Source organism: Pseudorasbora parva, chromosome 6 (assembly GCF_024679245.1).
Source record: "Pseudorasbora parva isolate DD20220531a chromosome 6, ASM2467924v1, whole genome shotgun sequence".
In the NCBI taxonomy this organism is placed as follows: domain Eukaryota; kingdom Metazoa; phylum Chordata; class Actinopteri; order Cypriniformes; family Gobionidae; genus Pseudorasbora; species Pseudorasbora parva.
This window is the reverse complement of record NC_090177.1, coordinates 31792043-31817859: the sequence shown is the minus strand read 5'-3', so window position 1 is coordinate 31817859 and position 25817 is coordinate 31792043. Positions and strand designations below refer to the sequence as shown.

The 25817-nt window shown below is 38.6% G+C and overlaps 1 protein-coding gene across 1 annotated transcript; it reads left to right on the top strand.

The window, feature by feature from the left end:
* Positions 1-2073: 2073 nt before the first annotated feature.
* Positions 2074-25817, top strand: LOC137079512 (saxiphilin-like). The gene is made up of 5 exons (XM_067447464.1): positions 2074-2174; positions 6906-7121; positions 21393-21608; positions 24479-24634; positions 25531-25817. Exons 1-5 carry the CDS (start codon positions 2090-2092, stop codon positions 25815-25817), a joined length of 960 nt encoding a protein of 319 aa, XP_067303565.1. The 5' UTR covers positions 2074-2089.

Sequence of the window (25817 nt, the reverse complement as noted above, 5' to 3'; positions counted from 1 at the left end):
TATTTTTCCACTGACATACTAGGGTGCAAAACAGCATATTTAACAACAGTTACCATTAATAACTTTAATCTAATAGCATGTTTGCTTCTCAGTTGTTTGTTACACACAGCTTTACTGAGGTGGTTATTCTTTGGATAAAGAGGTATAATAATAAAACAACACTTTCAAACGTGCACTAACTATTAATAAATATGTTTGAAATGCTTACCTGTTATTTTTTAATGTCTGTGGTTCGCGAGGAGTCCTGCTGTGACTGAAAGAGGGAAAATGGTGCAGTTTTTGTTACCTCAAACTCACTGGGATACTTTGAAATCTGTAAATGTAATTAATTTAAAGGGGCTTAATATAAGAATGTAGGCTTAATATGAAGTAGATTCATTTATTTATTTTTGTATATATATTTATTATATTTATTTGATTATCTTGGTTGTTTAATTAGCCATAGATGTAAGCTACTAGATTAAATACATATCTATAACTTATGCCGCATTCCAGGCAACCCGAAACCTGTGTTTTTCAAACCTTCTAACCATGACAGGTATTGCACTGGAACAGCAGCCAAACCATAACTTCCCACCCTTTAACTCATACTAGATCGATGTCCTCCCAGTTAGGAGTTCTTTTCTGACGTCACAGCCCCTGAAACAATGTCAATCGATTAAAATATTTAATTGTGATTAAGCACGATATTCATGAGTTAACTTGGCGCAGTAAAAAGTCCCAACTGAAAAATCCTCCCTCACATCTCCCCTCCCCCCTATTGACAGAAATTAAAGAGGGGGAGGGGGAGATGTGAGGGAGGACCATAGTGAATGAACTGGGCTTAGTGGGCTAAACTAAATGCTATCAGATCGTCACCACGTATCAGAGCAATTAAGTGCACACACTGAGATGAGAGAGGTATGTATCAACTTGTTTTAGTTAAGGGAATAACAGTTTAATATGAAAAAGCTGTGAAGTATCCCTTTAACATATCAGATACAAAACATAGACTTTTTGTCCTCGCAATTGCTAGTTATAATTTTTTATTTTTTTTTGTGCATTGGGAAAAAAGTCTGAATTGTGAGATAACAACAACAACAACAAAAAACTAAGAGCAAAAAAAAAATATATTCTTCAATGTTGTTTTCTGTTATTATTAATCTTTGTTTTGTTCTGGTTTATTATTATGACTAAGTCTGTTCATGAATAGTTTTAAAATGTTATGTTTAAAAATTGCTGCAGGCTTTCAGAAAAAAAAAGTTTTACAACTGAATGATTAAAAACTAAATTTAAAAAAGTTAAGCAGTTGTCATTGCTTTTTTTTATTGTTATTTATGGGGACCTGTTGAAATATAATAATTGGCAATTTGTACAGTTTTACAGTAAAGAAAAAGTGGAAAATTATTTACATTAAATTAATAAAATTATTGTATGTTTCAGAAAAAATATTCTGAACTGTATAAAAAATTACAGCAAGATAAATGGTAATGTAAATAGTAATATAGTATTTTTACTTTAAGTAAGTTTACCGTAAGTTATTGGCAACCTGCTGCCAGTAAGTTACTGTAATTTTCTACAGGAAACTTTTAACAGTGTTGCCTTATGTGCCATTTTTTCCTCCATTTCCCTCAAATAATCAAGTCTTGGTTTGAAGTTGTAACTTACGGGCTCAAAAACCAGCCTGGAATGCAGCATTTAACTATTAGATTTATTTTATTTAACTTATTTAGTTTTGTTTCTTCTTAAAATAATGTTTTTGAGTTCACATTACACATATTTGTTAAGTTTAATTCACTTTTTTAAATTTAGTTTTTAAGCAAAATAACTTATTGAATGAAATAAACATTTAATTTAGTGATTTTCACTGTTAGTTTTTATGTGACTCATTTTATAGAAAATATGAGTAAGTAATGAGTAATAGGCGTGGAGCTCTCTAAATGTATCACTCACACCTTGGATCTTTAAAAACTTGAGGAAGTGTTGTACTGTTCGCCAAAACAAACCATCCCGCCCCAAACTCACGCCATTGGTTGACGGCTAACTCAAATACTTGGTCTTTCTGAGAGATTTTCCAGCAGAGCTCATTGTGTGATTGCAGGTCGTCAGGATGACAGCTCTAGTCCTCTGCGCGGTGTTATTGTGTCTGTCTGGATGCTTGAGCTCAACAGAAGCTGCTACAGAACTGAACATAGGTGAGAACATCCATGCTCTTTAACTTTAGTACCAGTCTGAAGAAATGCATTAATGCTCAGATTTGTACGTTTAAATAATTAATATAAAGTTATAAAAATATATCAATTGTCATGGCCCTATAATTAAACTTTTATAAATACTATATATATATATATATATATATATATATATATATATATATATATATATATATATATATATAAAGTACAAATAACCAGAGCCATATTTACTTTAGTAAAAGTAGAAGTACTACAATGACAACCCTACTTAAGTAAAAGTAAAAAAGTACTTGATTTTAAAGGTACTTTAAGAAAGAAAAGTAAAGTACTTGTATAAAAAATTATTATTTTAATGTCTATATTCTAATAATTAAAAAGAAGAAAACAGTATGGGCTGTGGCATTTTAATTAAGTTAGTTTTGGGTTAATGTAGGCTAATTGTGCTTATCATCTGTTGCCCAGTTTACATTTGGACTCACAATATCAGGGTGATCTGCAGAAATATCACTATTCAGAAGTAACATTTTCATCGGCTTAACAATAACACAGAATATTATGCGCACAGTATTGAATTTGGATCGGTCCTGTCTGTCTGATACCCGATCCGGCTAATAATGGCAGATCGGAGCCGATAATCCCTAATATATATATATGCATCCCTAATATATATATATATATATATATATATATATATATATATATATATATATATATATAATACAAATAAGAAACGTTGGAAAGAATGTTTAAACATGAAACTAAACCACCAGTAGGTGGCGGCAGGTCTTAAGGAGTGAGTCATTGAGTCGGTTTGTTCAAACGGCCGATTCGTTCAGGAATGAGGCAGTCGTTTATGAAAAGGTCATTGAATCTTTGATTCAACCGATTCATTCAAACGCTGAATCATTCATTAACACTATTGCTGTGAGATGCATTGTGGTTCTCTGATGTGGAAAAGTTTCTGATCTTGGAAATATTTTCGCTGCTGTAATAGAACAAAAGCAGTGTATATTGCATCTAAAATGCAAGCGACTAATTTTAATTAATTGTTTATGGAACTGTCATGAAATCAGTGTCACATTTTCATTTATGTGTTTATTATGTGTTTCATTATGCACATTTATGTATCTGTGACAACGCGCAACACATGCGTGCGATGTGCGTGCGTGCATCTTATAGGCTACATGTGGCTGGCAGTGCAACGATGGAAGATGTTAAAAAGAAGTTGGCCTCAGGAGATTTTAAAACTGCCAAAAATCTAGGAAAGTCTATAGTGTGGAAGTATTAGTATTAGGAAGCATAGTTTCTTGCAAGGCCAACAATGATGAACCTGTTGGTTATGTTCAATGTAACGGTTGCGGATTTCTCATGAAATATGACAGCAAAAGGACCGGGAATTCCGCCCTGCAATGTCATGTGAATAGGGTTTGTAAGTCACCTGGGCTACTGCAGCCGAACATCACTGCCTTTGCTAGTAACTCAAGAAAAATCCCTCAGCAGGCCAAAAAAGAAATGACTAAAAAATGCGTTGAGTACTTTTGTTCCATTGAAGGAGGGGGGTTTCATTGAGCTGGCCCAGCAGCTCAATGAATATAATAGTAATGACTACGGATATCTGGACAGAGGACTACCACAAATTAAGTTACTTGACCATCACTTGTCATTTCGTGATACAAACATTTAAAATGATAAGCACTGTATTGACAACAGTCGCATTCCCGCTGGAAGAGGCTAAAACAGGGGAGAATATTAGAAGAGAAATCATCAGACTGCTAACGGTGTATGGCCTGGATATGAGTCAGCTGAATAAAGTGGTGTGGGTGACAGACCAAAGCTCAAACATCATCAGTGCCCTCAGACCATATCGAAGACTTGACTGCCAAAATCACCTTTATAATACAGTAATGCGACACGCCCTGGACCTCACAAAACTGGCCCAAGATGCTCCGACTGTTGCTGACACTCTCCATGCAACCAAGGCACTGGTCAAATATGTCAAAAAGATGGGCATGACAGCTTTGCTGTCACAAACAGTCATCTAAATGGCAGATACAAGATTTAGTACGGTATATCTGACCTTAAATTCTGTCCGCTCGTTTTATCAAAAACTACGTGGAAAACTAAATGACCATGCAGAGGGCTGGTGGATCGATGCAATATCTCCAGATGTCCTTGACTTTCTTGTCGAGTTCCTGCAGCCATTTTATGATGCCCAGCGCAAACTTGAAGGGGACCAGTACCCAACCATAAACCTGGTGTTTCTGTGGTTTGAGCTACTGAAGCGTCACTACAACAGAAAAACGACTGAGAGCCCCTATCAAGCCATCATCCGCGAGCGGCATCTCACTAGGATTTTGCATAAAGTGGAGATCCAAGAACTCCAAAAAATCTCAACTTTCCTTTGGCCTAGATATAGCCAGCTCCGAATGTTGTCCTCCTTAGAAAGAGACAACCTTCAGCTGGAGGTTCGGAGACAGCTCAGTGACCTCCGCACCGAGGAGACCACCACTGAGCCCGTGCCCAAGAAAGCTGCAGTTGTCTTTGAGGAGTGGGAAAATGTATCTGTGGCAGATGCGACCGACGAAGTTTAGATGTAATCAACTCAAAATCATTTAATGCAGGACGATAGAGATGTTCTGGGCTTGTGGAGAGATCAGCAACTCAACTACCCGAAGCTAAGTGTCCTTGCCCGCAGCATCCTTGCCATTCCAGCCGGCAGCAGAAGCAATGAGCTCAACTTCAGCGCTGCTGGCAGGACCATAGAGAACAGGAGGACAGCCCTGAAGCCATCCACAGTTGATGTAATCCTTTTCCTCCATAAAAACCTGGATTAGTCTAAACGTAGATGTATGGAATATAATAACCCATGTTGCAGTTTGGTAGGCATTTTCATTTCAATAAGCTGCGTTTGTATAGCCTATGTTGTTTTGTTCTGTTAGCTTGGGCCATTTTTGGTATGCCTTTGTTAATTTAATTTCAGTTGGCTATTTGATTAGATTTAACTATTAGTTAAATATTTAGTTTTAATCGAAACATTTAGATTCAACATTTAGATTTAGATTGAGATTTAACATTTAGATTTAACATTTAGATTTAGATTTAGATTTAACATTTAGATTTAGATTAAACATTTAAATATAACATTTAGATTTAACATTTACATTTAGATTTAACATTTAGATTTAGATATAACATTTAGATTTAACATTTAGATTTAACATTTAGATTTAACATTTAGATTTAACATTTAGATTTAACATTTAGATTTAGATATAACATTAAGATTTAACATTCACATTTAGATTTAACATTTAGATTTAACATTTAGATTTAACATTTACATTTAGATTTAGATATAACATTTAGATTTAGATATAACATTTAGATTGAGATATAACATTTAGATTTAACATTTAGATTTAGATATAACATTTAGATATAACATTAAGATTTAACATTCACATTTAGATTTAACATTTAGATTTAACATTTAGATTTAACATTTAGATTTAACATTTAACGTTTAGTTGTAACATTTATTATTTAGATTTAACTATTTAAAATATCTCTAAGTTGACAAATATTGTTGTAAATCGGCTAAAAAATGACTGTCAAAAATTCAAACCAGTTTTTTAAACATTGTTGGAAGCTATATGTAACAAAATGTTGCTGTTTTTTTCGGAGTGAGCCACTTTACAAAGAGTGCCCCATACATTAATACACAAATTCGGACCGATATGGACGGGAGGTTATCGCAAAACGTATATTTTGTCGGCAACCATCCATTACGTTAATGAGCAATCTGAGCTAAATTCAAGAGTGCTTTTTGCTGTCCCTTTTGACCCAAGCACCTCAAAGCGAGGGGGAAAATATTTGAATTTCCCTGCTGCAGAATCTCAGAATATTTTCCTCAGATTGTTCAAATTTTGACATGCTGAATTCTGCTTTGGAACAGTACGAAGACATTGCATCTGTGCATGAGAGCAATAATAATCACAAGATCATACACATCAACGCCAGCGTGATCAAGTTACTAGTATCATTCCTAAAACACTATAAAGAGGCAACTGACGACTTGGAAACACAACTTAACTTCCTCACTAGTTCTTCCGTGGTCTGCGTGATTAAATGCGCACTGTACATCAGCCACAAAAGACCATGGTTACTTTAATTTTTCTAGTTTTCTAGTTTTACTACAACAATCATTGATAAACTATGGTTCATTGTTTTAGCTTATGAAAGTGAAGCACAGCCTTTGCAGTAAAACCACAGTTAATTTTCACAAGTGTACTAATAAACTTGAATTGAAAGCTCCTGATTTACTTGACCAATATGTTGGATAAAAGCATCTGATAAATGTAGTATTTAATCTGTTCACTGAAAATGTATGTAATACAAATTAATTTAAAAATAAACTATTGAGAGGTCTTTGTTGTTTTATCCATTATAGTGTATTGACATTTTGGTTAGCTTAAGCAACTGATTAAGAACTTTGGGCCGACAATCGGCCGCCAGAAAACAATTGTTATAAACCAGCAGCTCGGTAGCGGACCACTGTCGGAAATATGGTGGCTGCCGCTGGTGGTCCGCTAGAAGAATGATGAGCAAAGCGGCAGTGAACCGCCGGTGGGCCGCCAACTCTAAAATAATTATGAATTCAGATTTATTTATTTTTTTGTGAAGAACTTACCCTTCAAGTTTATTCTATACTCTATTACACTTACCTTAAAGGTCGTCCCAAGACCAAGTGTGAGCAGGAGAGAGACAATCTAAACGGTGGTGGCGGAATCGGAGCCTTCGTCCCTCAGTGTGATAAGGATGGTCAGTACAAGCGAGAGCAGTGCCACGGGTCCACGGGTTACTGCTGGTGTGTGGACAGTACGGGGAAGGAGAGACCGGGAACCCGATCTCCACCTGGAAGCCCAAGTTTAAACTGTGAAGAACCTGGTAAGCAGGTCTACCTGAACTTTTTGGGGGGTTAAATTGTCACAGTCCTCTCACAATAGGCCACTTGTCCCATCTTAAATATCATTTTTAATGTTTTTACTAATTTATTGTCATGGGATCGGTTACAAAGTGGTTAGAATACACTCCCATCCGTTTTGGGTTTGGTTATAAAGTTAAAGAACTGTTTCCTATTTTAACATTTTAAATTGTAACTTTTCTTATTATTATCAATGTTGAAAACAGCTGTGCTACTTCATATTTTTGTGGTAACCGTGATGCATTTGCCATCACTTGAATCCACAATGGAGTTGATTAATTATTTATTATTTTCCTTTACAGAATTGTTTAATGCAGCATTCTATAGGTGTGTTTGGGTTGTTTTATTTTTTTTAAAACAATTAAAATATCATAGTTGTTTGTGGTGGGGTAAATTAAATGCAATTTGTGGTGATGTCACAATCGCATTTCGCACAATTGCATTGTGGTATATGAAGCTGCCTGAAGTGCACATATGAAGTAGACTCGCTCCCTCTATCAAAATTGAGGGAGCAAGGGTCTGTCCATATAAACTTCCTTTGTCCAATTCACGAAGTGAAACGCACTTCAAAATGGTGGCGGGGGATCCTCCGAGGGGAAGCCCTTAGGGAAGTTCACAAATGCGTGTCTAAAAGTGGTGTAGAACCATAGAGTAGAACGCAGCGCTGCTCTGATGTCATGCTCACGTGTGAAAATCTCTCGCGATGGCAATGTGGACGTGACGCATTACTCAGTTGCTCTCACTGACTGTGCTGACCAATAGTTCTTTTTTTGGTTCTTTTTTAAAAAGTTTGCTTTTAAAACTCTGATATCATGTTTTATGTGTGAATATTCCCAAACTCCCGGACAGTGCGACCTCTCTGTGGGTGTGATTGTTATATTTATAAAAAATATATAAAAACGTATGCAATTAAAGTAAAAATTATTGATAAACACATTTCGAATGGAAATAAATAATAAAAACTTTGGGTGTCTTGTTTATCATATTTATTTTTATATAAATGCAACAGAACTTAAATTATATAACTTAACAGTTTATCAGCCACAGTGCATGAGTGTGAATCCTGCTTTATCCGTGTTTCACTGATCCACTATGAGAAGAGTGAGCTGTCCGACTTGCCGGCACTTTTTTCACTCCTCCCTTCACTGCAGCTGCCAAGTCTTGCCTTCGTTTCAGGCGAGGCGCATCTCCAACAAGACTAAGGCCTAGTCCACACGGACACGGGTATTTTAATAACCAGAGTTTTTCCTCCTGCGTTTAAAAAAAAATCCCGTCCACACATGCTCGGTTTTAAAGAAATCTCTGTCTACATGAAAACGCAAAAACCCGCTATAAAGCGCTGTCAAGAGCATGCCACACCAGCAGGTGGCGATATCACCCTAATTGTAAAGGCATGTTGGCCAATCAGAAGCCTAGAATTTCCTTCTGACGCCTCTGTTCCGCAATGTAATAATATACCTGAGCATGTATCTGTGTACATGATACAAGCAGCCCTGTTAGCACAGTTACTATCAGCAAAATGTGGGCTACGGCCGCCGTTGCACAGAATCGTCAACCATAGGGTCAACAACAAAGCAGTTAGCGGCGAACAATCTGACGTCAAACACAGCGGATAACGGCGCACACTCTGACGTCGCAAGGCAAAAACGGCGGTTTTACTGTCCACACGACAACGCTGCAACCGGCGTTTCTGAAAATCCTCACCCTGGCAGGGGTTTTCAAAAATGTTCGTTTTCAGTGACCTGATACTGCATTTCCGTGTGGACGAACGGCCGAACCGTGTAAAAAAAGTCACGGTTATTCTGGGCTTGTGGAGAGATCAGCAACTCAACTACCCGAAGCTAAGTGTCCTTGCCCGCAGCATCCTTGCCATTCCAGCCAGCAGCAGTAGCAATGAGCTCAACTTCAGTGCTGCTGGCAGGACCATAGAGAACAGGAGGACAGCTATGGCGTTTAAATAAAGTCAAAAGTCGCGCGCACAAAAACCACGAGCACGCGAATAAACCCAAGCGCGCAAAACAGACCCATGAGAGGAAAATAACGCGAGAGCGCATCTGTGCACCCGCAAGAGCGCATCTGTGCAGCCGCGAGCGCATTTGTACACCGTGAAAGCGCAAAACAGTATTTAGGGGCGAAAATGAATACTAGCGCAAGCCCCTGCTGCCTAGCGCGCACAACTGCAAATGAGCGCTCGCGTGACTACTCAACACTCGCTCGCTCCTCGAGTTGACTTTTGACATTTTGAGGGTGGGGCAATGACTTTTGTCTTCCCATCTGTGATTGGTCATTTGTTTAATCAGTTTCACTCTTGTTTAAACATGTAGCAGGACTAGGACAAGGCACGTTTTAAGGAACCATTATGTCGGACCCTGAGCAGGTAATTTAATTTTTAAGTCTTTGTGTTTCGAGTGCAATATATGAAATTGTATTGTACAATTTCGAAGGTATTTTGTTTACAATCATCTTGAATAGTTTGTATAGGACCTTAACACTAAAAAAGATAAGCTAATTTAAGATAAAGCTGGCTAACCCATAAATGTAGGATGTTAAAGGTTAGTTTTGACCTACATTGACAATATACAGTAAATAAATCATCGCTGAGTAGCATTTCTAGCTACTTAACAAAGCTAGTATGCTAATGTACTAAACAGAGAAGTGTAAATGCAATCTTTGTGATTTATTTATCTGACACATGGTGTCAGAATGCCACAGTTGCATAAAGGGGGGGGGGGTGAAACACTCAGTTTCAGTCAATCTCATGTCAATCTTGAGTACCTATAGATTAGTATTGCATCCTTCATATCTCCGAAAAGTCTTTAGTTTTTGTTATATTTATAAAAGAAATGTAGGCTGTAGCAAGTCTTTCTGGAAAAAAACGAACACCTGGAGGTGTATTGTGTGGGCGGAGCTAAAGAATGACGAGCGCACACAAAGAGGTGACGTCCTCAAGCGTGGAGATGAAAACGCTACCCTAAATAAAACATGGTGGCTTTCAATCAGATTCAACTAATACAGATATGATCCAGAATCAGATACAGAGGCTGAAATAAATTGAACAGGAGAAACAGCAACGACAGGACGCCCGTCTCTGTGGTATGTACTGTATTTAGTGACCTGTCAACATTTGTGTGTGTTAACTCGCAGTTTATGAGGACATGATTTGGTATATGGACTATTGTTTGCCACTAAACCTTAGCAGTAGCAAGCAAAACGGTTTTGCACTTCAGACTAGTGTAACGTTATACATAGAACAACAATGGAGTAACCGTTAGCGCATTTGAATGACGAAGCACGCTTTGTGAGAACCTCCCCTAGGTTTAAGTTTGGGTGATTTTACAATAAGCAAACTGACACCTATATTGGTCAGCTAAACAAATGTATTTAAACACACACCATAGATCGCATGCTCCATTTATAAATTAACTAACGTCATACACGATCGTGTTGTTTACTGATGTTTACTCACGCGACAATAGCCAACAACATAGACATTTTAAGCAGTTTTACTCACTGCCTGTTTCCAAAGCAGGACGGAACCTTTATCGCTGGGACTGCTCCATCAAAAACACACTTTTTTGGTAACTGTTGATTTCGTGAAGTCCTGTGACAGCAGTGACTGTGGAGATCCACTTTTGCGACATGACTGAAGTGTGATGTTATGAAGCTTCCCGTCATTTCTGCGTTCAAATCGGTTAAAATACAGCGCTGCCTTCCCGGAATGCTGTGCTGAAGCATTGAAGTCGCTTGATTTCACCCATAGGAATGAAGTGGAGCGTGGCGCGACCATAGATCTGCACCTGAGAGCAGTGTTTATTGGCGTGCATTTGGTCTCTCACTCTAGTCACGCGCGCGCGCACCCTTCCAGGAGAAGAGCCCTTACTGCCCATTCAAGGACCTTCTGCTCTGTCGACGTCAAGCCGACCCATACTCGAAAAAACTCTCCGAAACTTGTGAGAAACCGGAAGGAGTATTTTTGACACAGAAATACTCCATCAAACGTCCAACTTAGTATTGAAACTTTGTCTATGTTTAGGATGGGAATCCAAGTCTTTAACAGTGTAAAAAGCTCAATATGCATGAAACAGCATTTCAACCCCCTTTTAATAAAAGCGGGTTTTCCACACAAACAAACGTACATGTGTCATAAGTATGAGGGGAAAAAACTGATTTCGACTGTGTCGGGCTCGGACATAAATATCTTAAAGGGGGGGTGAAACACTCAGTTTCAGTCAATCTCATGTCAATCTTGAATACCTATAGAGTAGTATTGCATCCTTCATATCTCCGAAAAGTCTTTAGTTTTATCATATTTATAAAAGAAATATGGGCTGTACCGAGTCTTTCCGGAAAAAAAACGAGCGCCTGGAGGCGTATCGTGTGGGCGGAGCTAAAGAATGACGAATGTGCACAAAGCGGTGATGTCCTCAAGCGTGGAGAAACCCATCGCTATCTCAGCTAATACAGATAATGATCCAGAATCAGATCTGAGGCTGAAATAAATTGAACAGGAGAAACGGCAACATCAGGATGTCCGTCTCTGTGGTATGTACTGTATTTAGGGGCCTCTGTGTGTCTTTACGCGCAGTTTATGAGGACATGATTCGGTTTATGGACTATTGTATGCGACTAGACCTTAGAGGTAGCAAGCAAAACGGTTTTGCACGTCAGAGTCAGACTTGTGTTATACAGAACAACAATGGAGTAACCATTAGCGCATTTGAATGACGAAGCACGCGATCGTATCGTTTACTGATGTTTACTCATGCGACGGTAGCTAATAGCAGAGACATTTGAAGTTGATTTACTCACCGGCTGCTTCCAAAGCAGGACCGAATCTTTATCGCTGGGACCGCTCTGTCAAAAACACACTTCTTTGGTATGATTTGGTGAAGTCCTGTGACAGCAGTGACCGTGGAAATCCACTTTGCGACGCGACTGAAGCGATGCCTTGAAGCTTCCCGTCATTTCTGCGTTCAAATCGGTTCAAATGCAGCGCTGCCTTCCCGGAATGCTGTGCTGAAGCGTTGAAGTCGCTTGTCGTCACCCATAGGAATAAAGTGGAGCGCGGCGCGTCATAAGTGTTCACGGACGACTGGATCTGCACCTGAGAGACTGTTTACGGCGTGCATTTCCTCTCTCTCCCTCTAGTTACGCGCGCGCGCACCCTTCCGGGAGAAGAGCCCATACAGCCCATACAAGGACCTTCCGATCTATTTAACGTCAAGTAGACCCATACTCAAAAAAAAACTCGCCGAAACTTGTGAGAAACCGGAAGGAGTATTTTTAACACAGAAATAATCCATCAAACGTCCAACATTAGTTTTTGAAACTTTGTCTATGTTTAGGATGGGAATCCAAGTCTTTAAAGGTGTAAAAAAAAAGGTTGAGCAACGAGGGGGAGAGGACGCTGGCACTGTCTGTTCGCCGCTTCTCCACTCACAAATCAAGTTAACTGTACAGTTAGATTTAGATTTTGTTTTGTTTTCTTGTGGCTGTGACTAGTCAAATGATCAGGGCTGCAGTTGGGACCATTGCTGATTGCTGGCGACCGCTGAGAGGACGTTGTTCATCGTTCATCGTCTGCTGTTTTTGTTTGGATTTTTGCGGTTGCTTCAGTGCTTCCAAATAGGAAACGGCAAAGGATTTGCAAAGTCACTATCTGCTATTTTTCGGATTATATGGATGTATGGATTTTTTGCATCATACCTGTGTTTGCTGGCAATCTTTTTCGTGCTGCCTGTACCTGAGCCGTTGCATTAGAGTTTTTATTACTGGCCCTGGTCTTGATATCACTCATCAACACCAGCATAAACAGCGTTTAAACGGACAACACTTCACTGCCAAGTTAGCCCTCGCTGGATAAAGTAACATCTCCCCAGCGAGTAGCCACTTGCCGACTGGCTGGATAATCTTCGGATCTTCTCTTTAGGGCGACATGACGCTAAGGTACTCCATCCCGCAACTGCTTAAGTTAAGGAATAACTTCAGTCCAATACATATTCCAGCCATTAAACAGCTTCAACTTCAAAGCCGACCCCGGTACATCCATAGAAGTTGCCGTAGAAAGTTTGTTTTCTATCAGTCCGGTGACTCTATTTCATCACTTTGGTCAAGCGAGCGCATTGTCGCACGGCATCCACGTCATCAGAATGCCTCTCTACCTGGAACAAAAAGCGTTGGGAAGTCTACTTGCATAAGACCCGTCACTACGGAGCGGAACATAAAACGTGGAGTGGACTTCAGTGTACTTCGTTCTCTACAGTACACTGCTCCATCAAATATCAAAATAGAACTGTTTAACACACAGTCTCTCACAAATAAATCTTGTCTTATACACAGCCACATATTGGACAGGAATATTGATATAATGTGTCTTACTGAGACCTGGCATCAGCCAGAAGGATATTTTGCATTAAATGAAGCATGTCCTCCTGGTTATCAATATTTGGAGAAAGCACGCCACTCGGGTCGCAGTGGTGGCCTAGCAGTACTACATCGCAGTGACTTAAAACTCACCCCGTTGTCTCTGCCTGAACAGTCTACTTTTGAATGCCTTGCCTTCAGATGCAAACCACCTCTCACTGTGACTATTCTTCTTATTTACCGGCCTCCTAAGCAAAATCCAGCTTTTATGTCAGAGATAAATGAATTTCTCACTTCATTCTGTACCACATCTGCTAACATTGTTATACTTGGAGACTTGAACATTCATGTTGACACCCCCTCCTGTCACCCAGCAGCTGATTTTTTACAGCTATTGGATGGTCTGAATCTCAAACAGCATGTGGATGTCCCAACACACAACAGAGGACATACACTTGACCTGGTCATTACTGACTCTGTCCCCATTGAAAATCTACTGGTATATGATTTTGGAGTGTCCGATCACAAAGCCATCTCAATGGAGGTGAACTTTTCTCATTACATCAAACCAAAACGTCTAATCCATTTCAGAAACATAAAAAATATCAACCCAGATACTTTGGCTTTGGACCTCATGAAAATCCCTTCAGCAAATTTCACATCTGTAAATGATTCTGTGGACTTTTATAATAACACTTTGAGCAGTATTTTGGACCTCCATGCACCTGAAAAAACACGAATAGTAACTTTTTCTCGTACATCCCCTTGGTTCACTCCAGAACTACGGAAAATGAAAACAGCAGGGCGTGTACTTGAGCGACGTGTTTCAAAAACTGGACTTACTGTTCACAAAATAGCCTATCAAGAACATCAGAAGGCCTACTCAATGTCACTAAAAAAAGCACGGACACAGTTCTACTCAAACATCATTAGTGAAAATCAGGGGAACTCCAAGCAGCTTTTCTCCACAATAAATCATCTCATCAAGCCACAAACTACTTCACACAATGACACATCAGAAGAGAAATGCAACAGCTTCATCACCTTCTTTAGGAAAAAAGTTGAGACCATCCACTCTCTCCTTTCCAGCACTGCTGCTCTATCTGTCCCTACTGCCGACCCACAGCCTGGGACCTTCCAGCCTCTCTGTTGTTTTCCTGAAATCTCTAAGCAACAAGTTGAGGACATCATCAGCAGGATGAAAGCTTCCACCTGTATGCTGGACCCTTTACCCACAGCTTTGGTGAAAACACACATCAGCTCTCTTAGTCCCTTAATAACCAAAGTCATCAACCATTCTCTACGTACTGGTCATGTTCCATCTGCTCTTAAAACTGCTGTCATCAAACCCCTTCTGAAAAAACCCACTTCAGACCCTGAAGTTCTTGCAAACTACAGGCCTATTTCCAACCTTCCATTCTTGTCCAAAGTTCTAGAAAAAGTTGTTGCTGCCCATCTTCAGGATCATCTAAATTCAAACTCCCTTTTTGAAAAATTTCAGTCTGGTTTCCGTTCCGCTCATAGTTCTGAAACAGCCCTGATCAGGGTCACAAATGACCTGTTGATGGCAGCTGATACCGGCACACCATCGCTGCTCATTTTACTGGATTTATCTGCTGCTTTTGACACGGTTGATCACAATATCCTCCTTCAGCGTCTCCATCATTCTATCGGACTCTCTGACACTGCTTTGAGCTGGTTCCAGTCATACCTGTCTGGAAGAACAGAGTATGTTTCCTTGGGAGGTGTAAAGTCTCAGACGCATACAGTAACTTGTGGTGTCCCGCAAGGGTCGGTCCTCGGCCCGATTTTGTTCACCATTTATACTCTTCCCCTTGGCCACATAATCAACAGGCATGGAATATCATTTCATTGCTATGCCGATGACACTCAGCTATATATAAAAACCAACATCACTTCATCTACAGCCACTCTGTCATCTCTGAGCTCCTGTCTTGAGGATATTGAGGCATGGATGAAGGCAAACTTCCTACAGCTAAATAGCTCCAAAACAGAAGCTATTTTAGTGGGTACACCACACCAGGTCCAGTCATCACCTATAACGCACATCACCTTCTCTGGTCAAAACATTCCAATTTCATCGACAGTCACTAACCTGGGAGTAAGATTTGATGCTCAACTCACATTTGAAGCCCACATACAACATCTGTGTAAGATCTCCTTCTATCATCTCAGGAACATTGCTAAACTCCGTCCCACACTTGGTCTGTCAGATGCTGAAAAACTTGTCCATGCTTTTATTTCATCCAGGCTGTACTACAGCAACGCTCTCTTTTTTGGGATTCCTGGCAAAAGTCTACAAAAATTACAATACATTCAGAACAGTGCTGCCAGGATCCTAATGAGGATAAGAAAATATGACCATATCACACCCATCCTTCACTCGCTCCACTGGCTCCCTGTTTCATACAGGATTAATTATAAAATCATCTTACTTACCCATCAATGCATCCACGGAAACGCACCCCCCTACTTAAAGGAATTACTCGTCGCAACACAAAACTCTTCACGCAACCTCCGTTCTGGAAATAAAGCCCTTCTTCAACCATCCACAACTAAGCTCCGCACTATGGGGGATCGAGCCTTCTTCTCAGCTGCACCGCGTCTTTGGAATTCCCTTCCAGAAAACCTAAGGGCTCCTCAAGCCATAGACTCTTTTAAGAAAGAACTAAAAACCTTTCTTTTTAAACAAGCATTTTTTACTTTTTGCTAATTCATTTTTTTTTTTTTTTTTTTTTTTTTTTTTATGTATAGCACTTTGGGATTGTTTTTAACTATGTAAAGGGCTTTACAAATAAAATGTATTATTATTATTATTATTATTATTAAAAAGCTCAGTATGCATGAAACAGCATTTCACCCCCCCTTTAATGCCTGTTGGGCTCGGGTTGGGTTCGGTTACTGCTCTGTAGGACGCGGGCCCGGGCTCGGAGAGAAAAATGTGGCCTGATCCGCACTCAAATCGAAATATGTTCAATAAACTGTTGAATGTTCAGGCACAGTGTCAGGCTACCTAACACTGATTCGTTGGACATTTTTAACAACAGTGCTACGTTAACAGTTACCGTACCTGGTCAGGGGCGGGCAGCATATATATACAGGTCCTTCTAAAAAAATTAGCATATTGTCATAAAGTTCATTATTTTCCATAATGTAATGATAAAAATTTAACTTTCATATATTTTAGATTCATTGCACACCAACTGAAATATTTCAGGTCTTTTATTGTTTTAATACTGATGATTTTGGCATACAGCTCATGAAAACCCATGATTCCTGAGGCTTTTAAAAACTCCCAGCCTGGGTCATTACTCAAAACCGCAATCGTGGGTAAGACTGCCGACCCGACCCTGTCCAAAAGGCCATCATTGACACCCTCAAGCGAGAGTGTAAGACACAGAAAAAAATTTCTGAACGAATAGGCTGTTCCCAGAGTGCTGTATAAAGGCACCTCAGTGGGAAGTCTGTGGGAAGGAAAAAGTGTGGCAAAAAACGCTGCACAACGAGAAGAGGTTACCGGACCCTGAGGAAGATTGTGGAGAAGGACCGATTCCAGACCAATTGGGGGACCTGCGGAAGCAGTGGACTGAGTCTGGAGTAGAAACGTCCAGAGCCACTGTGCACAGGTGTGTGCAGGAAATGGGCTACAGGTGCCGCATTCCCCAGGTCAAGCGACTTTTGGGCTACAGAGAAGCAGCACTGGACTGTTGCTCAGTGGTCCAAAGTACTTTTTTCGGATGAAAGCAAATTTTGCATGTCATTCGGAAATCAAGGTGCCAGAGTCTGGAGGAAGACTGGGGAGAAGAAAATGCCAAAATGCCTGAAGTCCAGTGTCAAGTACCCACAGTCAGTGATGGTCTGGGGTGCCATGTCAGCTGCTGGTGTTGGTCCACTGTGTTTTATCAAGGGCAGGGTCAATACAGCTAGCTATCAGGAGATTTTGGAGCTCTTAATGCTTCTATCTGCTGAAAAGCTTTATGGAGATGAAGATTTCATTTTTCAGCACGACCTGGCACCTGCTCACAATGCCAATACCACTGGTAATTACTGTGCTCAATTGGCCTGCCAACTCTCCTGACCTGAACCCCATAGAGAATCTGTGGGATATTGTGAAGAGAAAGTTGAGAGACGCAAGACCCAACACTCTGGATGAGCTTAAGGCCGCTATCGAAGCATCCTGGGCCTCCATAACACCTCAGCAGTGCCACAGGCTGATCGCCTCCATGCCACGCCGCATTGAAGCAGTCATTTCTACAAAAGGATTCCCGACCAAGTATTGAGTCCATAACTAAACAGAATTATTTGAAGGTTGACTTTTTTTCTATTAAAAACACTTTTCTTTTATTAGTCAGATGAAATATGCTATTTTTTTGTTGTTGAGAATTTTGGGTTTTCATGAGCTATATGCCAAAATAATCAGTATTAAAACAATAAAAGACCTGAAATATTTCAGTTGGTGTGCAATGAATCTAAAATATATGAAAGTTTAAATTTTTATCATTACATTATGGAAAATAACGAACTTTATCACAATATGCTAATTTTTTTAGAAGGACCTGTATAGAGGCTCTTGCTGGTGTATAAGCATGCAAACTTAATAGAGAGTGATGACATGATGAGTGAGGACATAACATTTATTCAAAGTGAGACCCCTAGTGGCTGGCTATTATGGCTACAGGTCATCATAAGTCTGCATCATAAGTCCAGCTCAAATACAGTTTCTCCAAACGTGTTAATTATGTTAGGTAGTTATTATCACCATGATCCATGCCCAAGAGTCAATTTCCTCGAATGAGATGGGTTTTATTCGTTACTGATTTGACACGATGCTATAAACCCGAGATGCCCAAACTAGGGCCCGTGGTAACATTTGAATTCGACACAGATTGTCATTTTTAATATAATTTTGACATAATTGTTTTTGTTTTATTGTTAAACTACAACAGAGAATGAAATTCTACAACATCTAACTGAAATTAAATGTTTACATTAAATATAAATTAATTAAAAAATTTTTTTTGTAAATGTGCAATTCAAGGTGCATGTGTCATTCGCATGCTTTGCGACGCGTCAATAAACGTCAACAAAATAAATGCAATAATGAAGAAATCAAGGCAGTGTCACATAGACGAGATACATTTTAAAAAAGCTTGGCAAGATGAGTTTTTATTCACAGAAGTCCAATCCAGGCCCATGCGCTTGTCCAAAAGGCAGTGTGTCTAGTTTGCAAAGAGTCTCAGGGTTTTTTCTACATTGAAATTTTTTTGGCGGTCGCCAAAACAAATTTTTGTCCCGCCAAAGCCTTATTTGATGAGTAATTGTGATTTATAAATTAATGTAGATTACTAATGCACGTGTCAGGGCGCACGTTAACTGAGTGACGGAGAACAGAGAGCCCGCGCAACGCGTGTGCATTCTCTGTCTTCAAAACGATCACCGTCTTAGCTCTTTCTCACTTGCACATATCAATCAAAATCAACTGAACTTACACAATGGTAAAAGGTCGGAAGACTGAAAAAGTACAGTATTTTCCTAAATTACAGCTGGATGTTTTGTGCTCAAAAAACGCACCTCTTCTGACAGACGTTTTGCACACACAGCTCACATAAACCATCTTCAAATACACTGAAAAATATCCTTATGAAGTGTTTTCTGTGATGACAAATCTTTTTCATTGTTTTAACAGTCTGGTTTCACATATAACGCGCCTGCTTTTGTCCGATTTGCGAACTTATGACTCATTTTAACCGATTCATTATAATGAACTGATCTGTCCAGCACTGAACTCACGAATGGTGTGTAGGACTAATCATTTACTCACAACAAATGAGAATGCAAGTGTGCTTACCTCATTAAACAAGAGGGGTTAGTAAGAATTAGTCTTAATAATCCACAGTATTTTCATGTATTTATTTTGAGTATGTGTATTGATAATGTATAGAAAATTACTGCAAAAAAAAAAAAAATGTTTAGACTGGAATAAGGTAAAACCAGAACAGCGCAAGTTGTTGATAGCCGATCATTTTATTAAACTGTATATGGTAGAGATTTTTACATTTAAACATTTTTAATGCTACTTTTTAATGATTGTTGCCAAAATAATAAATCAGTAAACCATGCAAACTGCGTAAAAACGAGGAACTAAAGAAACAAACATCAAGACATCATACATAATGAGATATCATATTTTACTGCTGGTGTGCGTGCGCATGTGTGCGCATGCATGTGTGTATGTGGATGACAATGTCTGGGCAGCCACCACCGAAGACCATTTCTGACCCAGTCTGTTCCTTTTCTGTCCCTAACTGCATTAGTTAATCAGATTAAAGTTGTTTTATATTTATTTTAAACATTATGAAATAAATAAACCCATTGCAACTTTAATGTTATACAGTTTGATTTATGATTTAAAAAAATTACTTTCAGCCAACGGCTCTCAATTAAGTTTGATTTTTGGCCCTTCATAGGAAAAAGTTTGGGCATTATCAGCATTTTGAATGTGCATATTAGTTAAATATTTAGTTTTAATTGAAACATTTAGATTCAACATTTAGATTTAGATTTAACATTTAGATTTAACATTTAGATTTAACATTTAGATTTAACATTCAGATTTAGATTTAACATTTAGATATAACATTTAGATTTAACATTTACATTTAGATTTAACATTTAACGTTTAGTTGTAACATTTATTATTTAGATTTAACTATTTAAAATATCTCTAAGTTGACAAATATTGTTGTAAATCGGCTAAAAAGTGACTGTCAAAAATTCAAACCAGTTTTTTAAACATTGTTTGAAGCTAAATGTAACAAAATGTTGCTGTTTTTTTCGGAGTGAGCCACTTTACAAACGGTGCCCCATACATTAATACACAAATTCGGATGTGCAATTACAACCGATATGGACAGAAGGTTATCGCAAAACGTATATTTTGTCGGCAACCATCCATTACGTTAATGAGCAATCTGAGCTAAATTCAAGAGTGCTTTTTGCTGGAAATATTTGAATTTCCCTGCTGCAGAATCTCAGAATATTTTTCTCAGATTTTTCAAATTTTGACATGCTGAATTCTGCTTTGGAACAGTACGAAGACATCGCATCTGTGCATGAGAGCAATAATAATCACAAGATCATACACATCAACGCCAGCGCGATCAAGTTACTAGTATCATTCCTAAAACACTATAAAGAGGCAACTGACGACTTAGAAACACAACTAAACTTCCTCTGCGTGATTAAATGCGCACTATACATCAGCCACAACAGACCATGGTTACTTTAACTTTTTCTAGTTATGGTTTTACTACAACAATCATTGATAAACTATGGTTCATTGTTTTAGCTTATGAAAGTGAAGCACAGGCTTTGCAGTTAAATCACAGTTAATTTTCACAAGTACAAATAAAGTTGAATTGAAAGCTCCTGATTTACTTGACCAATATGTTGGATAAAAGCATCTGATAAATGTAGTATTTAATCTGTTCACTGAAAATGTATGTAATACAAATAAATTTAAAAATAAACTATTGAGAGGTCTTTGTTGTTTTATCCATTATAGTGTATTGACATTTTGGTTAGCTTAAGCAACTGATTAAGAACTTTGGGCCGACAGTGGGCCGCCAGAAAACAATTGTTATAAACCAGCAGCTCGGTAGCGGACCACTGTCGGAAATATGGTGGCTGCTGCTGGTGGTCCGCTAGAAGAATGATGAGCAAAGCGGCAGTGAACCGCCGGTGGGCCGCCAACTCTAAAATAATTATGAATTCTGATTTTTTTTTTTTTTTTTTTTGTGGAGAACTTACCCTTCAAGTTTATTCTATACTCTATTACACTTACCTTAAAGGTCGTCCCAAGACCAAGTGTGAGCAGGAGAGAGACAATCTAAACGGTGGTGGCGGAATCGGAGCCTTCGTCCCTCAGTGTGATAAGGATGGTCAGTACAAGCGAGAGCAGTGCCACGGGTCCACGGGTTACTGCTGGTGTGTGGACAGTACGGGGAAGGAGAGACCGGGAACCCGATCTCCACCTGGAAGCCCAAGTTTAAACTGTGAAGAACCTGGTAAGCAGGTCTACCTGAACTTTTTGGGGGGTTAAATTGTCACAGTCCTCTCACAATAGGCCACTTGTCCCATCTTAAATATCATTTTTAATGTTTTTACTAATTTATTGTCATGGAATCGGTTACAAAGTGGTTAGAATACACTCCCATTCAAACCGTTTTGGGTTTGGTTATACATTTCTTGAGGCTGCATTTATGTGATCACAAATACAGTAAAACCTTTAATATTGTAAAAATTTTAAAGAACTGTTTCCTATTTTAACATTTTAAATTGTAACTTTTCTTATTTTTTTCAATGTTGAAAACAGCTGAGCTACTTCATATTTTTGTGGTAACCGTGATGCATTTGCCATCACTTGAATCCACAATGGAGTTGATTAATTATTTATTATTTTCCTTTACAGAATTGTTTAATGCAGCATTCTATAGGTGTGTTTGGGTTGTTGTTGTTTTTTTTTTTTAAACAATTAAAATATCATAGTTGTTTGTGGTGGGGTAAATTAAATGCAATTTGTGGTGATGTCACAATCGCATTTCGCACAATTGCATTGTGGTATATGAAGCTGCCTGAAGTGCACATATGAAGTAGACTCGCTCCCTCTATCAAAATTGAGGGAGCAAGGGTCTGTCCATATAAACTTCCTTTGTCCACTTCACGAAGTGAAACGCACTTCAAAATGGTGGCGGGGGATCCTCCGAGGGGAAGTCCGTAGGGAAGTTCGCAAATGCGTGTCTAAAAGTGGTGTAGAACCATAGAGTAGAACGCAGCGCTGCTCTGATGTCATGCTCACGTGTGAAAATCTCTCGCGATGGCAATGTGGACGTGACGCATTACTCAGTTGCTCTCACTGACTGTGCTGACCAATAGTTCTTTTTTTGGTTCTTTTTTAAAAAGTTTGCTTTTAAAACTCTGATATCATGTTTTATGTGTGAATATTCCCAAACTCCCGGACAGTGCGACCTCTCTGTGGGTGTGATTGTCATATTTATAAAAAATATATAAAAACGTATGTAATTAAATTAAAAATTATTGATAAACACATTTCGAATGGAAATAAATAATAAAAACTTTGGGTGTCTTGTTTATCATATTTATTTTTTTATGAATGCAACAGAACTTAAATTATATAACTTAAAAGTTTATCAGCCACAGTGCATGAGTGTGAATCCTGCGATATCCGCGTTTCACTGATCCACTATGAGAAGAGTGAGCTGTCCGACTTGCCTGCACTTTTTTCACTCCTCCCTTCACTGCAGCTGCCAAGTCTTGCCTTCGTTTCAGGCGAGGCGCATCTCAAAAAAGACTAAGGCCTAGTCCACAAGGACACAGGTATTTTAATAACCGGAGTTTTTCCTCCTGCGTTTTAAAAAAATCCCGTCCACACATGCTCGGTTTTAAAGAAGTCTACATGAAAACTCAAAAACCTGCTTTAAAGCACTGTCAAGAGCATGCCACACCAGCAGGTGGCGATATCACCCTAATTGTAAAGGCATGTTGGCCAATCAGAAGCCTAGAATTTCCTTCTGATGCCTCTGTTCCACAATGTAATAATATACCTGAGCATTACTATCAGCAATATGTGGGCTACGTCCGCCATTGCACAGAATCGTCAACCATAGGGTCATCAACAAAGCAGTCAGCGGCGAACAATCTGACGTCAAACACAGCGGATAACGGCGCACACTCTGACGTCGCAAGGCAAAAACGGCGGTTTTACTGTCCACACGACAACGCCGCATTAAATACCCCTGGTTGTACTAGTCAGAATTTAGGTTTGAGTCAAAACTCCTATTCCAGATATCTATTCTGCAATTTCGACTAGTCTTAATTGGAAATTAAGATATCTACAATGTGATTAGGACTAGTCATAATATGTATTGAAGATATCTACAAATGTCATTTTGACTAGTCATAATATACATTCAAGATATCTATAATGCTATTTTTACTAGTCAAATTCATCCATTGACTTCCATTGGAAAATATTTCTGGATATCTTCAAATGAGTTTCGACTGGTAGAAATTGTAATTAAAGATATCTATAATTGTTTTTATACTAGGCTTAATTCTAATGAGAGATATCTCAAATTGCAACTTTACTAGTGATAATTAAATTAGAGATATCTCTAACTAAATTATTGCTAGTAAAAATTATTATTAGAGATATTTCTAACTGGTGTTTGACTAATCCTAATCACATTTAAGATATCTTTAATTCATCAATTTTAAAGATATCAAAAATACATGTAGATATCTGAAAGTAATTTATTACTAGTGAAATTACAATTGAAGATATCTTGAATTGGATTTTTGTCTAGGGCAAAACTTAATAAGTTATCTTGAATCGGAATTCTTCCTAGTCAAAACCCATTTAAAGATTAAAACCAGAGAATATACCACAATCCCAGACGGAGTACTGAAGGAAAATGAGCAGAAGTACGGAGGGCAGAGCCAGGCTAACTCCGTCTGGAATTGCGGTATATTCTCTGGTTTTCTCCAGTAAAATTTGAACTGGTCTAATCAGCGAATAGAGGGAGTGTCTGGGAACAATGACATTGATTTTATGCGCTAGTTTGAGATGACATCCGTCATGGAGAGTGGCCAGACTCTCTGTACAAAATATGGTACAAATGAGTCTGGTAGGACCAGGCTACGGCAAATGTAGTTCCAGGCAGGTCTTGATCGCATTACAGTTCCATATCACTTCACCAAAATTTTCAGTTATTTTAAAGTAAAAAGACTGAAATAGTTCTTTTTTGTTGAAATATATTCCAATAATTTAAAGGTATAATTTACAAAAATATTTTTTTAGAGTAAAAAATTAATTCAGCATTCAGTGATATGTTTTCTCTGTCATGTGTCTGTATAGCAGTAAAGCCAGGAGTGTGTCCAAGTGAAAAAATTGATCCAGCAGTGTGTGCCGTGGCACGCTTCAGATGGATGTGTGACAATGACAGTGACTGTGCCAAGAATGAGAAATGCTGCCACAATGGATGTGTACTTCAGTGTATGGCTCCAGTTACAGGTATTTATGTTATGTTATGTTATGTTATGTTATGTTATGTTATGTTATGTTATGTTATGTTATGTTATGTTATGTTATGTTATGTTATGTTATGTTATGTTATATTTAGTGCTGACAATCAATAAAAAATAACGAATTAATCACACATTTTTCTGTAATTAAGCACTGCAAACATAACATAAACATTAACATAAAGCATTAACATAAAGACAGTAGCCAATATTTTAAATAGTTGCTGTAGTGGCATCTTTTTATGAAAGAAGGCCAGTTTCACCGATACCAATACCAAAATCGGATCGGCCATTAATTACAGCCATTCAGCATATTTGAGAGCGATTCATTATCTTTTTTTTTAAAAATTAAGTGAACTTAAAACAATATTTACATAACCCATTTTAATAAATGTCACATTTAGCTGTGGCTTTAATATATCAGGGATCAAAAAATATATATATTGGCCCAGTGAGACCAGTTCAGATTTTTACTTGCCCTGCATGCTAAAATGCATCAAAAGTTATTGTTTTCGTTGTTTGACTCTTGTAAACTTGTGAGCAGTACTTTAAGATTTTCAGGTCTATCAGGAAATATACAGACACTGAATAAAGTTATCTCGCAGTCTTCACTGCATAACTTATAAGTTAAATATAGATTAATCCTTATTAACCCTTAAATGCATACCTCGGGTCATTATCGACCCGAAACGTCATTCACTACCCGCCTCCTCATTCATTTTGTAAAGTTAGACATCAACCTTCTTAGTATTCCTCAATCAATCCATTTTAAACAATATAACAAGAAAAAAAATAATTGAATTATAATTGAATGCCTGTTTTTCCAATAGTTTTTTGTCAAAACCAGATCTATATTTCAGGCGATTATATATTTCTGACTTTCAGGCTCGCTCCCCCAGGGCTCCCGTCCCACTGCTGCCGAGGCACAGTGGCGATTGCAGTCTTGGGGTTCGCAAGTGGATCTATCTGCGGGGTTTGAGACGGCCCCAGCCTTATCTCTACCCTCCCCTGATAGATCCAGTGCCTTCTCTCTGGGTTTTCAAGCACGCGCTGCGCTTACTTCCGCCCCGATTGAGGCACCTCTGATGCAGCTCTCCAGTTCTGAGGATCTGGAGAGTGTTAGTGTCAGAGAAACTGAGGATTCACCACCTCAGTCACACGCTTATGAATAG

What these genes read in the sequence shown, in the direction of transcription:
- LOC137079512 (XM_067447464.1), top strand. Translation starts at nt 2,090, where the DNA reads ATGACAGCTCTAGTCCTCTGCGCGGTGTTATTGTGTCTGTCTGGATGC. An exon ending in TGCTACAGAACTGAACATAG is followed by an intron (nt 2,175 to 6,905) that starts GTGAGAACATCC and finishes CTTACCTTAAAG; the next exon opens with GTCGTCCCAAGACCAAGTGT. An exon ending in TTTAAACTGTGAAGAACCTG is followed by an intron (nt 7,122 to 21,392) that starts GTAAGCAGGTCT and finishes CTTACCTTAAAG; the next exon opens with GTCGTCCCAAGACCAAGTGT.